At 36.8% G+C, this 15,961-nt stretch overlaps 1 protein-coding gene across 8 annotated transcripts in view; it reads left to right on the top strand.

Annotated features, from left to right (window-relative positions):
- Positions 1–15,961, top strand: part of LOC105499979 (potassium calcium-activated channel subfamily N member 2) — a 420,672-nt gene that overhangs the window by 324,254 nt on the left and 80,457 nt on the right. For 6 of the 8 annotated variants that reach the window (XM_071098593.1, XM_071098591.1, XM_071098590.1 and 3 more), the window contains one exon: positions 1,316–1,734. The exons of 1 other annotated variant lie outside the window; for it this stretch is intronic. In XM_071098593.1, the coding sequence (XP_070954694.1) occupies positions 1,316–1,734 (419 nt within the window). Of the gene's footprint in view, positions 1–1,315; positions 1,735–4,965; positions 4,984–15,961 lie in introns of those variants that run through there. One more of the 8 variants, XM_071098597.1, reaches the window with a different exon arrangement.

Here is a 15,961-nt window from a genome sequence, read left to right as displayed (position 1 = left end):
TATTTATCCTGAGTTTGCAGTGTTGTCCAGAACATTATGGGGAATACCTTTATTGGAACTCAGCTGAGACTTTGCCACACAGCTTTTGACTATTTGGAGTCTTGGTGATTCTTAGCCCATTTGGAAGTGGATTTGATTTTTGCACACTGCCGGGTCATTCAGGGCCAAGTTTGGTGAAGAAAGTAGACAATGAAGCTGGATAATAACATTTTTGGTAAGAATGGAAATGTGGATTTAAAGAACAGTACTATTTTATTTATGTGACTTGTAATAGTCCCTGATAGTAATTTCCAAAGACAGCAATGACAGTATCTTTGGAATATGTATAGCTTCTCAAAACAAAGGTCTTCCTAATACATGGGACTCTCAGCATTGCAGCATGGTTGGCACCCCTGGCTTCTGGGCCCTAAATGTCAGTATCCCTTGCAAGTCCTCGTGGCAGTCAGAAAAGCCACGACACATTTCCAAATGCTTCTGGTTGTCTCTAGACTGCCAGGGCCTGGAGGACTTGTTTACAGAGAGCCAGGGAAGAGAGGAAGATACTCTTTTCTGTCCCTTTTACTCTTTATCTATATATCTATTTATTTACTTTGCTTTCTCTCTGGTTTTTTCTTCTTAAAAATTTTTGTTTGTTTTCATTGATTGTGGTGTGAGGAATGACAGAAACAGGAGGAAAAGGGGATCTTTATTAAATGAAGATTGGAAATAAATGAATAATTCAAGGGAAGGCTATGGACGAATAGAAGAAAAGAGACAGAAAATAGAGTAGTCGTGGGGAAACTGGAAGAAATGTTTCTGCCACATTTGTCTGTGGTCTCTTGTGATTTTCTCTGAAGCCAAGAATAAGATTTCCTGTAAGAACGCTCATGTGTTGTTGCATTATAGGGTATAACTGATTGCAGAGGCACCCTAAATAGATTTCACTGAGAATATAGTTAGAGTTGTGTAAGGCTTTAAATCCAGACTGAAAGAGGAAAACAACTTGTTATAAGGCGAGTCCATTTCAACTTCATCTGAGGGGGTTTTCAATAGGTCCAAGCGCCTGTTTTAAAGTGATGTTATTTGTATGATTGTCCAGGAACGTGAACTTCAAAACAGTTTTAGCTCCTGAGTACCAAGTTTTTAATTTAATTTGTACAAAATGAATACCAATACGCTTTACTGAAAATAGTGTACCTGGCTAGCATTTAAAAGTTATAACCTTTAGCTTGCCATGATTGCTAAAAGTCATCTGTTGTGTGTTTTTAAAATCTGCACTAACACTTGTGGACCATTCATGCCATACTGAAGCTGATTTTCTACTTTATTTTTTCAGTTGTTCATGGTGGACAATGGAGCAGATGACTGGAGAATAGCCATGACTTATGAGCGTATTTTCTTCATCTGCTTGGAAATACTGGTGTGTGCTATTCATCCCATACCTGGGAATTATACGTTCACATGGACGGCCCGGCTTGCCTTCTCCTATGCCCCATCCACAACCACCGCTGATGTGGATATTATTTTATCTATACCAATGTTCTTAAGACTCTATCTGATTGCCAGAGTCATGCTTTTACATAGCAAACTTTTCACTGATGCCTCCTCTAGAAGCATTGGAGCACTTAATAAGATAAACTTCAATACACGTTTTGTTATGAAGACTTTAATGACTATATGCCCAGGAACTGTACTCTTGGTTTTTAGTATCTCATTATGGATAATTGCCGCATGGACTGTCCGAGCTTGTGAAAGGTAAGTTTGTTTCTTTTCCTGAGAACATAATTTACCATTTGGTATCTTCACAAGTAAGAAAAAAAAAAAACATTTTAGACTTGAGATGCGTAGTGTCTTACTCTTGAAAATTTTGGATTCTCTGACAGGCTTCTTTGAAATGACTATGACAAAAGTTTTCTGTAGATTTTTTTCATAGAGCAAATGCTTTCATGCTTGTGTGTTTTCTTTCTAATTTGTTCAGTTTTCAGTAGAGGGCTGCCTTTATAATTTTGTGCCAAAATTTGGAGACCTAGAAATTGTATAGGACACTTTTATTGGAAATATGAGTTTAATGGTAATATTGATTCATTTTCGTGCCTGATTGCTTATGAGCGTTGTTTGTTGTTGAGACAGAAATCCTGTGAAACAGTGTTGATGCAAGATGCCTGGGCTTTAGGGAATATCTTAAAGTGGTTTGTTTGTTTTAGTGCCTGTTTATAATAGTGTTCAAATGATTACTTCATAAGGAGGTTATGGGTATACATATTAGTTTTTATTGAACTTTCAACAATTAGTAAGAAGAGGCAATGTGTATTCGTGTTAATGTCTGAAGCGCTCTGGTGGTCTAGATCTAGGCATATATTCTCAGATTTCAGGAGTGGCTCAGTGATCTTAATCAGTTATACACTAAAATTGTTAACTTTGCCATTTAAGAAAAATAGACTTATGACATAAACAGGAAGAGTTGTATCATTATGGGTTACGGCATACCCTCACATGATCTTGGTTAAGAAAATTCAAGTTGAAATTAACAATAGAGATACAGGAATGATTTAGAAATTTCTAGGAGTGTTGAAAGTTCAGATGTTAGTCTTTGTAGAAATTTTTCTTTTTTTTTTTTTTTTTTGAGATGGAGTCTCGCTCTGTCACCCAGGCTGGAGTGCTCACTGCAAGCTGCGCCTCCCAGGTTCACACCGTTCTCCTGCCTCAGCTTCCCAAGTAACTGGGACTACAGGCACCCGCCACAATGCCCAACTAATTTTTTGTATTTTTAGTAGAGACGGGGTTTCACCGTGTTAGCCAGGATGGTCTCGATCTCCTGACCTCGTGATCAACCCGCCTCAGCCTCCCAAAGTGCTAGGATTACAGGCGCAAGCCACTGTGCCCAGCCAAATTTTTTTTTTTTTAATTTGGCTTTTGAAAGTCAAGGTTATACACTCAGATAGTTTAAGGAAGAAAAACTTCTGTATGAGAGTTGCTGCAAAAAAAAAAAAAAATCTATATATTTTTACATAGTGAACCCTGAACACCCCCCAGCCCATTCCAGCTTTCCAGAAGCATTCACTTTAAATCTTTTTAGCCATTCTCTTGGTAACTGCTTTTCATATTTTTAAATAAAATTGCTTACGTTGCTGCATCTAGATTTTTTTGTTGTTGTTTTGGAGCTATTAACTTCCTTCTGGGGAAGTCAGAGATTTTGCTTTTTTCGCGTATATAAACACCCTCTTTTCACAACTTCACCCCTCCCCGGAAAAGTGATTTTTGTCTCCCTATCTCACAGTAAGATATGTAAACCCTAAAATCTATATTCTATATTTACATTGTTGTTACTGTATAAACTGCATTTGTAGCTGAACAAGATAATATATCATAATCATTTTTCCTTACCTGCACATTTTTTTTATTTTTTCTGGAAGAAATAGTTGCCTCATTTTTTATTTGCTTAGTTTTCTGTATACTTATCACTAAATCATCTCTAAATTCTCTGACATTATATAAACACCTTTTACTCTTTTCAAATATATTCAGCAATTTGTCAATTTCACCTTGAAGAAATGACTCTCAGAACATTCTGACTTGCACCTCTATCATGTTGGGGACTTTCTTTGCCTTTTTTGTATGCTGAGTAGCCCCTTTCTTCAACCCCATTTCACCTTCTTTCTTCATTCTTTATTTTGGTAGAATCTGTCTTCCAGTAGTTTTGAAGCAAAGGTAGTGTATAAGAGAGATATTTTTGAGATCTTGCAGATATGGGAGTCTTTAGTCTTCTCTCATGCTTAATTGATAATCAGCTGGATATAAAACTCTAGATTGGAAATCACTTTCCTTCAGAATATTGAAGGCTCCATTTTCTTCTGTATTCAGAGTCTGGCAGTCTGATGCCATGCTCCTTTTTTATTTATTTTTTCTGGAGGCTTTTAGTATTGGTATTCTAAAATTACACAAGGATGTATCTTGGCATGTGTCTATTTTAATTGATGGTACTGGGAACTTGGTGGACCTGTTCAATCTCAAAATTTCATGTCTTTCAAGTTTTGGAGATTTTTCTAAATTATTTAATGGTTTTTGTTCCTATTTTCTGTTGTGTGGATAATGGCCCTCCTATATTATTCCCTAATTTTCTTATTCTTTGTTTATAGTTTTCCGTTTGTTTTTGCTCTATATATGGAAGATAACTCAAATTTATCTTTCAGACTTTCAATTGGAATTTTATTTCTTCTATATTGAGTATTAGTTTCCAGTGTCTAATTTTTGATCCTTGAATGCCTTTTTTTAAATAGCATCATGCTTTTCTTTCACAGAAACTTTTCTCTGGAGATGTTAATCATAACTTTTTGAAGTTTTTTCTCTTTGCATTTTGTTTCCTCAAAGGTACATTTTTCTTTAGTTTTGGCTTCTGTTTTAGGAGCTTTTCGTACACATTTCAAATTTGTCAACTGCAGGCTTCATTAAAGGGTGATTTGGTTGGGGGACATAGAACACCAATTTCAATACCTTTACATATTTTGTGTCTTCTCTGACCATCTGACCAGTGCATCAGAAGTCTTTTCTGCTCTCCTGCCATGAAAGCAGAAGTCTGAGGTGACAGTGTCTTGGGAATTGAAACACAGGGCAAAGAAGAGGTCTCAACAGTTACCGTGCAAGCATTTGCTTGTTCTCCTGATATCAGTACAGTAGCTTGCTATCTGCAGTGTCTGATGTCCTGCAGTAGGTCCACAGACCTTGTGTTTTACTGTCTCCAGATAATAGATTTTCAGACTTCTGCCAGATTGCCAAAGAACAGTTAGTGTTTCTACAAAGCAGAAGAGGACATCTATGTGTCTAACTGCTTCTGTGCCTTTTTTGAAGCTATCATCCCATTCGAATCTCTATGGTTATCCCCACCTGCAGAGGTACTGGTGCCAACAGTGCCTGAGTCATGGGTGAGGGGGTTGGTTCTCAGTGCATGTGCGGTTGCCTCTTGGTTTTTCACCACTATTGCCATAGAATTCTGCATTCTCATGTCAGGTAAGTCAGTGGCCATCTGTGGACTGGCTGTCTAGCTTGTTTTTTTTTTTTTTTTTTCTTACTACTCTTTTGTCATTCATTCTTGTTGTCCTTATGGGTTTATGCTTCTTTGCTGTCTGCTTGTTTTAGTATTATTTATAATCATTTTGAGGTTGTTAAGGGAAGGAGCTGAGGCCAGCATGTTTGTTGAGCCCACCTGCTTATACCAGAAATTTTGTAGTGACTAGTTTTTAATATCATGTCTCTAAACTTTTTTTAGAACTCCTCCGGGTAACTATGCCATTTGAAGGATTAACGTTTTCTTTTTAAAGAAAGGTAGACTCCTTATGGTAATGCTTTGTTTCCTAGCAATCATGGTATTTAGAGGCTTATGATATTTTCTGGAGCAGATGTACCTTATGATGGTTGAAGAATAAATATGCAAAACTCTAGTTGACATACCTATTTATTTTATAAAGATAAGCCCTAATTAAAAATTATGCATAACAATGTAACAATGAGGGAAACAGCCAGGTCTAACAATATAGACATCTCCATGGGTGGTCTCTAGTGCATCTGCTTCCAAAGGCCAGTTAAGAGAGCCTCAAAATTGTGCACATGCCATACATTTTCTTTTCAAAAACAGTTCATCTTAGCTGTTTTAACCCATTATCACTAAATACAGAATGCCAAAGGCAAGCTGTGACACATTTGCGTAGCAGCCCCAAGTCTCTGTGTTTTTTAATATGCTCAGATTGTGAGGTGCCCATTCCTGTTTCCATGTAAAGAGGCAATCAAAGGTGAAAACTGTTCATTTCATAGCAAGAATGAGAGTGTGTAGCCAGCAGTTACATAAAGGAAACAAATCTGTGACAGCGTGGTGGGGAAGAGACAGAGGCCAAAACTCTGGATTGGGACACTGGGATTTAGTCCCAGTTGTGTAATTTAGGGGCTGAATGACCTCAGGCCAAACATCTCGGGTCTTTTTGCCTTAGTTTATTCATTTGCCAACTAAATGGTTTGTTAAGACCATTCTTCCCAAGGTAATGTTTTGTTAATGGTTTGTTAACCAACTAAATGGTTTGTTAAGACCTTCTTCCCAAGGTAATGTTTTATCATTACACAAATGTGTAAAAGAAAAAAAAATTATTAACCAGCATTGTGTTAATAGGAGATTTTCCACATTTGGTTTTTATTAAACTTCCCATTTTACTGCACAAATTCTCCAGATTGTGATTTGTAAGATACAAAGATTAAAAAAAAAAATTTTGTTTTTCCATAAATTTGCAATTTGGAACATGATGTCATCAGCATCTTACACTTCCTTGATGATTGTTTTCTGACCCCTTTTTTTCCCCTGTTATGTGAAGTTTGCAATACTAAATATAACACACAACTTTTCTATTTATTTGGTTTAGGATTTGGATTTGAATGAATCTTACCAGTTCCATCTTTGGTCCGTCCAAGCATCCTCTCCATGTAAAAAGGGGAGATTCACATCTGATAGAAATTTATATTTTTAGTTAATTAGAATCTAAAAAGAGACTTAGAGTTTTGGACTTTTTTAAAAAGAAAGAGCTAGAGAAAAAGAGAAACAGCTTTCTAGAGAAGTTTGCTTTAAAAACCTATTCCTGTCCTTCTAGGAGCACAAGATTCAGGATTTCTAGAAGTTTCTAGAAATTGTTCTGTACTAATGGGGACAGCATCCTATGGGAGGCATTTATTCCTTGTAGTATTATATTCCCTGGCATATCAGACATCTCTGAAATTTTTTACCTGTAGGTAATAAAAATTCTTTTTTTTTTTTTTTTTTTTTTTTTTTTTTTTTTGGTGAATGATAGGAGGAAGCAGAGAATCAAGAATCTAGCATTATTTCTGTAGCCTATATTTGTTAATAAGCAGCTTCCCCACACCAGACCACAGTAATCTACTCTTTCTCTGGTTATGATTTGGCTTTGTGTTAAGGTAGGCATTAGTCCTAGGGAAAACGCTGTCCTCTGAAGCAGCCCGAGAAGTGTGGCCTGGTGCTGCTAAGCGATCTCATGTTCATGGGGTCCCAGGCCAAGGCATTTAATCAGAATGTATTAGCAGAAATTTCAGGAACATTTAAGTTTTAGAAGAAACCTGAAACACAGAGCTTGGGGTCCTGAAAATTGGGAATTATCCAATCCTGACTTCTACCTTTTGAGACTTCTCTAAGATAGCATAAATAGGCAGCTATTCACCCCAAAGTGTGTTTTACTGGGCACAGTTTCTGAGCAAGAATAGTAGCTATTTTGCAAGAGGTAGAACTGGATATTGTGGGTCAGTGCTGTGTTACACAAAGGAGTTTGGTTTCTTTTTCACTGTAAAAGTTCTCAGAGCATTTAATGTATGTATATGCATTAGAAATACCCAAGAGGGGAAAGAAGTATTTATTTGGCCATGCTCTCTGGGAAACATACTTGACATATGACAATACTGAAGTTTTGGAGATAGAAAGGAATTGAACTTTCTGATGACAGTTTGGAAATTCAAAATAATGTTTCTGTGTTCAATGGAATCTTTTCCTTTTTGACATAGTTTTGTAATGCTGTGGTAGGGGGCCAAATTGGGGATGGAAAGGAAAAGAGCAAAGGTGAGTTAGGAATTTAGGTGGTAGTGTTCCCAAGCAGAAAGGCAAACATTGTGATAATACGTAATAAATTGGAGATTCCAGGTAATGTTTGGAATGGAAAAGGGTCATTTGGTTAAAAAAGTGGCCAATAATTGTCCTTTCTTTTCCCATTATTTTATCTCTCAGGGCACTTAAATATTTATTAACCAGGTATCATTTGTTAAGAGGGAATGTTTTCTAAAAATGACAACAGTAGATTGCTCTTTTTGAAAGTAGACAAACTGGAGAAGCATAACGCAACTTTTGAATAGCTCTGGATAATCTAAACTGCATTTTAGATTAATAAAGAATAAATTCTCATCATCACTGAAAACTAATAGATGAAGATAAATTTGCATAGAGAACCTGAGGAATAGAGACTTCAATTTCAGTTGTGTTTAGAATCTACTCTTCAGTGTCTTAAAAGTATATTTTGTTCTTTCATTAGAATAATCCAGGTAGATTTCACTCTGTTTTTTTGTCACCCTGTCACTAATACTCTCCTATGTTGTATTATTTTGTTTTCGTTTTTAATTTCCTGGAAGATGATTCCTGAAATGCAGTTGAAACATACTTTATTATTATATGGTCTGTTAGAGAAGCAGAACCGAGAGGATATAGATATAAATATATGAGAGGGGATTTATTAGGGGAATTGGCTCACAGGATTGTGGAGACTGAGAAGTCCCAAGGAGAGGCCATCTGCAAGCTGGAGACAGGGGATACTGGTATTGTGGCTCAGTCCAAGTCCAAAAGCCTCAGATCCAAGGAAGGCAGTGGTGCGACTCTCAGTCCAAAGCTGAAGGCCTGTGAATCCAAAGAGATGCAGGTCCAAGTTCTGGAGTCCAAAGGCTGGAATGCCTGAAGTTCTGATGTCCAAGGACAAGAGAGGAAGAATGTCCCAGCTCCAGGAGAGAAAGAGAGAGGAACTCACCTTTTCTCTGCCTTTTTTGTTCTCTCCTAGCCCCCAGCCAGGATGGTGCTCACCCACATTGAGGGTGGATCTTCCCCACTCAGTTCACTGACTCACACACCCGTCTCCTTTGGAAACACCCTCACAGACACTCAGAAATAATGCTTTACCAGTTCTCTAGGTATTCCTTAATCTAGTTAAGTTGACACCTAAAATTAACCATCACATATGGTATATTGTGGAATATTACAGTCAAATCATGCCCCATAATAAAACTACATACAACATAAGTTTTATATAAAATAACTGCTTTTAGCACAAGGGTTGGTTATGTCTTCTGACATCAGTAGTATGAAGGAGTTGCTAAGGGGAAGCTCCTGTGGGATGAGAGAATATCTTGTTTTGTAACTAGACAGATTTCTAGTCTCTTAGCACTATTTTATAGAGGATATGAGATATGGGGTCCCAGTTTCTCTATATCCCTATAGAGAATATGTAATTTGGGGTCCCTCTTGCATATGGAATGTGGACATTGAATATAATTTTGTACATACTAAGTTAAAATGAATACCCTTGTCTCTGAGCACCAATAAAACAAAAAATTGGATGGTAGTTGTTTACATCTGGTAAATTAATTTAGCATTGCAGTGGATGTCTTTTAGTAACTCAATATTAGTCTGTTGCTCTAACACCATGTGTGTTCATTACTTCTCTTTGTAGAACATGCTTTTAAATGAACTAAGTTTCAATATGTGATCAACTCTGTATAGAGTTCTTAAATGATCTGTGTTCTAATTTTCAAGTTTTCCATTTCAAAACAGTTTCAGTTGGTTTTTATCTGTTTATATAACATAAGCCAGTTGTCATGGAGGAAGGGATGAATGGCATCTGAAAGTTTCACTTGTTCTATTTGTGGTTTTTTATTATTTACATAGGATGAATGTGAAATAGGGAGCTACATATTAAAGTGCTAGCTCGTTTTCCTGGTCTGCCAGCCATGATTTTATTTTGTATTTTCAGGAGAATCACCCAGAGGCCTACTCTTTTTCTAGCTCTGGCCATTAGAGGTGCCAATTTCCTGATGATTTACTTGAGTTTGAAACATGTTACTTGGGATCAAGTTTCTTTAATAGTTGTTAAAGTAGTCATAAAATATGCATTGCAATGTTGGGAAAACATACCCACCTTGATTTATTACGGAATATTGGATAATTATTGGATAATGAGATTATTTCTTACCACTTGAAGACTCAGCTGTTGCCAAGTAAACTCTAAGCATTTCATCAATGGATTTGTAATTTGTGGTTGATGGCAATGTAATACTTTGTAAACTTATACTTCCAAGTGGGTCTGATTCATACATACAGATATAGCATTTTCAGGCTCATAAATGAGTCATAACTTTAAAATGGGCCCTTTCAAGTTATAAAAGTCGGCAGTTTGAAAGCATTCATCCTGCATCTGTGACTTGCAAAACATCAGTGCTAAGTATAATGTTTGCCAAATAAATTGGTCATTAAAGTCTTATGGAAAGAAAATCCAGTACTCTCTCAAATTCAATTTTCTCTTCTTTCTTATGTAGATGTGCTTTTTGTTTTGTTTTGTTTTTTGTAGTTTTATTTTTTGAGTTAAAGTCTTGCTCTTGTGACTCAGACCGGAGTGCAGTGGCGCAATCTTGGCCCACTGTAACCTCTGCCTCCTGGATTCAAGCGATTCTCCTGCCTCAGCCTCCCAATAGATGGGACTACAGGTGCCCACCACCATGCCTGGCTAATTTTTAATGTATTTGAAGTAGAGATGGAGTTTCACCATGTTAGCCAGGCTGGTCTTGAACTCTTGAACTCGGGTGATCCGCCCACCTCCGCCTCTCAAAGTGCTGGAATTACAGGCGTGAGCCACCACGCCCGGCCTTGTTTTTATTTTTTAACTTTTTTTGGTCTACCTCCTGAGAGAATAATGAGGAGTAATATTTGTTGGCAAGGGGCTTTGAGATCCTGGTTTAAAGCATGCAGATTGAAAATACCAGCAGTGTTAAATTCACGTAGAAAAAAACATGAAAAGCTCTGCAGCTCAGGAATTCAACCTCAGTGATCTCATAGTCAGTTCATTATGGTCCTCCTCATCCTGTCACCCATGCTGATGTACAGATTTCGTGGAATAGAGATCCTAAGTGTCTTCTGACTTTGAAAATTCCTGTAATTATCCATATAGTACATTAGACAGCATGCATGTGTGCACTTCTGGGCAGCATTCTAATGTAACTCAGCTTCAGAACGACTGGGCCAGATAAAAAGAAGGAACATAAAGTCTAAATGAAAACATGCTGACATTCAAGCCATTTTGTCTTTAAGAAAATTAATACATTTCTTGGACATAAATTGGGCTTGGTTGGAGAAAATGCAAGTGTTTCCTACTTCCTGCTGGATTTTCTGCATTGTATTTTTTTAAATTTTATACCCTTTATTTTAAAATGTTTCCTTAATTGTATTAAAATAACCATAGAAATGCAAGACAAAAGTGTCTTTACATGCCATAAAATGTACAAGTTTTAAACATTTGCTGAGCTTGGACAGATCTGCCTTCTAGTATAATGTTAAGCTTTTATAACCTTAGGCCATGTTAATGGACTCACTTACTATTATGAGAATTGAATGGAGAATGAGGTAGATTTTAGTACTGTATCCCCAAGCTGGTGTCAGGTAATAAAGCACCTACTGTCTTTCAAGGGAGCCTCTTGGCTTGAGTCTCTTAGGAGGGACTATGTGAACTGTTTCTCCACTGCTTGCTGACTAGTAGAGCGATGTCTAGTCTATGGATGGTTCCTGAGGCACTGCGGAAGGGGCATCAGTCTGTCCCACCCTGCTAGTTCCAGTGCTGTTTTGTCTCTCATTCAGAATCCCATGGGTCAATAAATAGTCTGATCACTGTCAAATAATTAGGGATACTGAAAAAGGCCCAGTCATCAGATATTTAAACCATAGTGTGGTGGTAAAGTCAAAGCCATTTTGAGTTTGTGGCCATTATTCAGTGATTGATTGGTGAATAAATATTAGAATTTAAAAACTTTATGTAGAATTTTATCATGATTTTTGGCTACAGTGTAAAAAGAAAAAAAGGATCTTTGTCATTTTTTGAAACAACTTTATTGAGGTATAATTTATGCACCATAAACTCCACCTATTTAAAGTGTACAAGCCAATAATTTTAGGGGCTATGCAGCCATCACTACAATTCAGTTTTAGAACAGTTCTATCACCCTCCAAAACTTTCATCATCCCTGTGCCCAATGCAATAAATGCCTGCTCCCTCCTGCAGTCTTCCAGGTGACCACTAATATGCTATCTGTCTCCATAGATTTGCCTTTCTGAGACTGTTATATAAATTGAATCAAGTAATATATAGTCTTTTACATCTGGTCTTTTTTACTTAAAGATTTTGATGTTTGCCTATGTTGTAGTATATATTGAAGTTTGTTCCTTTTTATTGATGAATACTATTCTGTTGTAAGAATATGCTACAATTTGGTCACTCATTCACCAGTTGATCTACATTTAGTTTGTGATTTGTTTTTGGCTACTAAGAATAGGCTTGCTGTGAACTTGTGCACACAATTCTCTGGGTGAACATGTTTTTTTTTTTTTCTCTTAGGTAGCCATCTAAGAATATTTAATTTTACAAACCCACCAGCAATCAGCAATGTATGAAGGTTCCAGTTTTATCACATCCTTGACAACATTGTCAGTTGTGTGTGTGTGTGTGTATATTAGATCATATATATGTCATATCTGGATATGGATATATAGAATGCCAGTGTGTCTGTTTATACCCATATGCATATGTCTTGATGTGTATATATAAACATACAGAAATATGTGGTCTTAATATACATTTATTTATAGTCTTATAACCATTCTAGTGAGTATAAAGTGGTATCTTATTGTGGTTGTACTTTGCAATCCTCTAATGACTAATAATAATGGTGAATATCTTTTATGTGATCATTAGTTCTTTGTGTATCTTCTTTGGCAAAATGGCAATTCAAATTGCCCGTTTTTAAACTGGGGCATTTGTCTTATTAAATTTTAAGAGTTCTTTGTATATTCTGATTACTAATATTTTATCAAATATATGATTTGCAAATATTTTCCATGGCTTGTGTTTTAATTTTCATTCTCATTGTTTTTGAATGTGCTGAGGCTGTGTACACTTGGCTTTCTCTTAAGTCAGTCTTGCCTTGCCTCCCCTCCCAAAGCCATGCAGGAAAAAAGCCAGCTACACACACACAGCTGTCTGTGAGCTCTTTGAAGAGGCTTAACTCCCTTGTTCAGTTCTGTGCTTCACAGGCCTCTCCTTGCTGCCCTTTTCCTACCCTGAACTCTTTCTTTTCTAGTAACCACTATTTTCTAGTAACAGCAAAGAGAGGAAAGAGCAAAAAAAGACTGTTTTTTAATCCTGCTTTAAAAGTCTTTCCAGTTCTTGCATTGCTTTGATGGTTGTGGTAGCTATGAAAAATGAAGCCCAGAGAATGTCTGTCATTTTTTCGCTTAGGATTAAGTGTTCCTGAATTGCCTCCAATGGGAATTTTATAATTCTTTTTATTTTCTCTCCTAGTTGAGGTAGAAATTTGTTTTGATTGATCCACAGCTTTCTTGATGACCCAAAGCAAACATTTGTAATGTGTCTGACCCTGTTTTAGGGATGTAGCTAGACATTGTGAAAAACCAAGCTCCTCCCTCCCTTTTAGGTGACCTTGCTGGGTTTTGTGACCGTCCACAGTCAGGACTTTGGAAGGACGATGCTCTAGCCACAGGCTGCTTGACCAAATGATCACTCTGTGACCATGACCATTCTTTGTACTGTGCTTTGTATCACAGTGACAGGATATTATAGTACAGCTCATAGGGATGTGGCAATTGATTTTGACATACGATATTCTCAATACCGCAGGAGCAAAAGATGTTTGAGTGACTACTGTCTAATATCTTAGCCTTCACATCTCTGCTCATGATTTAGTCTTCTAAAAGCTTTCTGTGTCATATAAAATATACTGTTTCAGTTTATTAAATTGTATTTAATATTCTAACAGAAGATATAATTTAAAAATAAGATTTTGCAGACTTTTGGTATTTAATGTTGTGGTTTTAGAACTCCATATAAAACCTCATGTAAGAATAATGGTTTGTAAATATGAAAGCCACAAAATAAGGCGCATATTATTTAGAACCAATTTATTAGCAGAAAATATCTTTTATATCAGTGATCATGGGGAAAATTAAATTTAGTGACTTTCTTGCTTTAAAGAAATGGTTGTGATTGAGCATATTAGTAATTATAAGCTCCTGTTTTTGAACAAAACTGGGTTATACTAGGCATATGTGGAGAATCATCCTAAATGCCCACTTGGTATTATTTGGAATAACAACTTTTATACCAGAGGGCATCTTACAAAATGAAACATCCAGTAGAGAAAGATCAGTAATTTTAATCTGGTTTAAATATTAATCTGCTTTTGTCCTAGAGGACATAATGTTATCAAATGAAATACCCAATATAAAAAGATCAGCTTTGGTCATTAGTTTTAATCTAATTTAATGGTGATCAGCCTTAGAATTTCCGGCTTACTACATGACTAGAAGGGAATGAGTATTCTTATATTTATTGTCATTATGATAATCTGCCTACTGTGCTTTCTACTATTTAGTAAGGTGTTTTTGTTGTTTTGTTTTATTTTGTTTTGCTTTTAAGATGGGTTCTGAGAAGTTTGGAGGTGTCAGTGTGAAGTGAAAAGCCACTCTGCTAGGTTTTTTTAATCCCTGTTTAAAGATTCCATTTTCGAAATATCACACTGATACCTTTTGTTCCTCCTCTTATCCATCATTCACCTACTGTATCATCTAGATCTCTGTTCTTTCAGCCCTAGCAAGGTCACTGGCATTTATTGTGATGTAGGTGCCTGATAGAGAGTTGGGTGGTAAAAGGGATGAAGGTGCCACAGTAGGCAGGTTTGATGTGGTCAGAAAAAGAACCAGGGAGACTGTAGTCAGTAGTCAGTGGTGTAGTTGCTTGAAACTTTTGTCTGGCTCTGATTAGGTTAGGAGATGAGTTCTCTCTGCAGGTCAGAGGTGTTCATTAAGTGCTTATGGTATTCTATACCATGTAAAAATGGGGTACAAAAGCCTTATCTGAACCAAGCTCCTCAATGGTAGAAGGGGTATTTGATACCATCTGAATAGCCACAGAGCCCAGAGCCTTTTAATATCTGGGTCAGATAAAACCTTACAAGTCATCTAATCCTATCAGGCCAAGAGGAACACCAACTGCTGTCATTCCATGAGGACTTGTTGGGTACATGTTTCTGCACAGATGTGTACCTATCAGTTATAGCAATAGAAGAATGCTAATTAACACCTAATGAGGGACTTAAAGTGTTGAAATTTAACCCTACAAAGGGTCGTTATGAAGAGGATTACTAATGGGAATATTATCTATTAAATGTGAAAATAATTCTTACATCTTTATTTTATCTGGTTCATTTGCAAGTACTTAGGGTTTTACCATTTAATAAGTTAACAAAGGTTAATAAGGAAATCTGCGTTAATTTAAAATTTCTGTGATTCAGGAGCAAAAATAGCACTTACTGCATATCTGAAAGACTGCAGACAAATTGGTCTTGGAAATCTAAAGTCTGCCTTATGTGCTGGACTGACAAGAGGAGGACTTCACAGAAACGTGACAGGCATGGTTCAGCACTGCTTGAAACCCTTCTCTGTTCAGCCTGGAAGTATTTCCATTTACTCTGCTGGAGCACACAGACCTCAGACAGAGTTTTCTTCGTCTTTTATCTTGGATGTTGCCTTACGAGCTTTCAGCAGCTATGCAGCTGCCATCATTGTCTGAGATTTGCAGTGGGGCAAGTGGGGCTGGTGGGGAGTGGGGGGGCCTTGGCAAGCAAGGGAACCCTGTTCTGAGGCAACAGTAGTGACAGAGCTCCAAGTTTTCGTGACTGTTGTGAGTAACCCTTAAAGCAGCATTTCAACTTTCCTTTCATGAAACTGTCCATGTGCTAAGATCACTGCCACTCAACTTAGGTCTGCTGTGCATTTAATTTCTTGGGTATTTCCTAAAAGCCCCACTAATAGGAATAGCAATCTAGCATTTCTCCTTTTGGAAATGCACTCTGCAAATGCTGCTCACTAAGGTCTGCAGAACTTCTGCTAATCCCCACCACTGCCTCTGGGGAAAAAAAGATCATGAGTTTTAAACCCCCATGTTTCACTTCCTCATACAAGCATATCTTCAAGTAACCACATAACTGAATGTGTCTGAGTAGACTAAATTTGAAAGTCAAGAACATAAGAATTTTTTTTCATAGCTCTTTATCCAGTTTAACTTTTTATTAGAGATTTTATCTGGTTTAGACTTTGTCTTAATTTGTGCTTCTTATTGATAAT

This window comes from Macaca nemestrina, chromosome 6, assembly GCF_043159975.1.
Source record: "Macaca nemestrina isolate mMacNem1 chromosome 6, mMacNem.hap1, whole genome shotgun sequence".
Taxonomy (NCBI): domain Eukaryota; kingdom Metazoa; phylum Chordata; class Mammalia; order Primates; family Cercopithecidae; genus Macaca; species Macaca nemestrina.
Note: the sequence above shows the minus strand (reverse complement) of the source record. Positions and strands in the feature narration are given on the sequence as shown.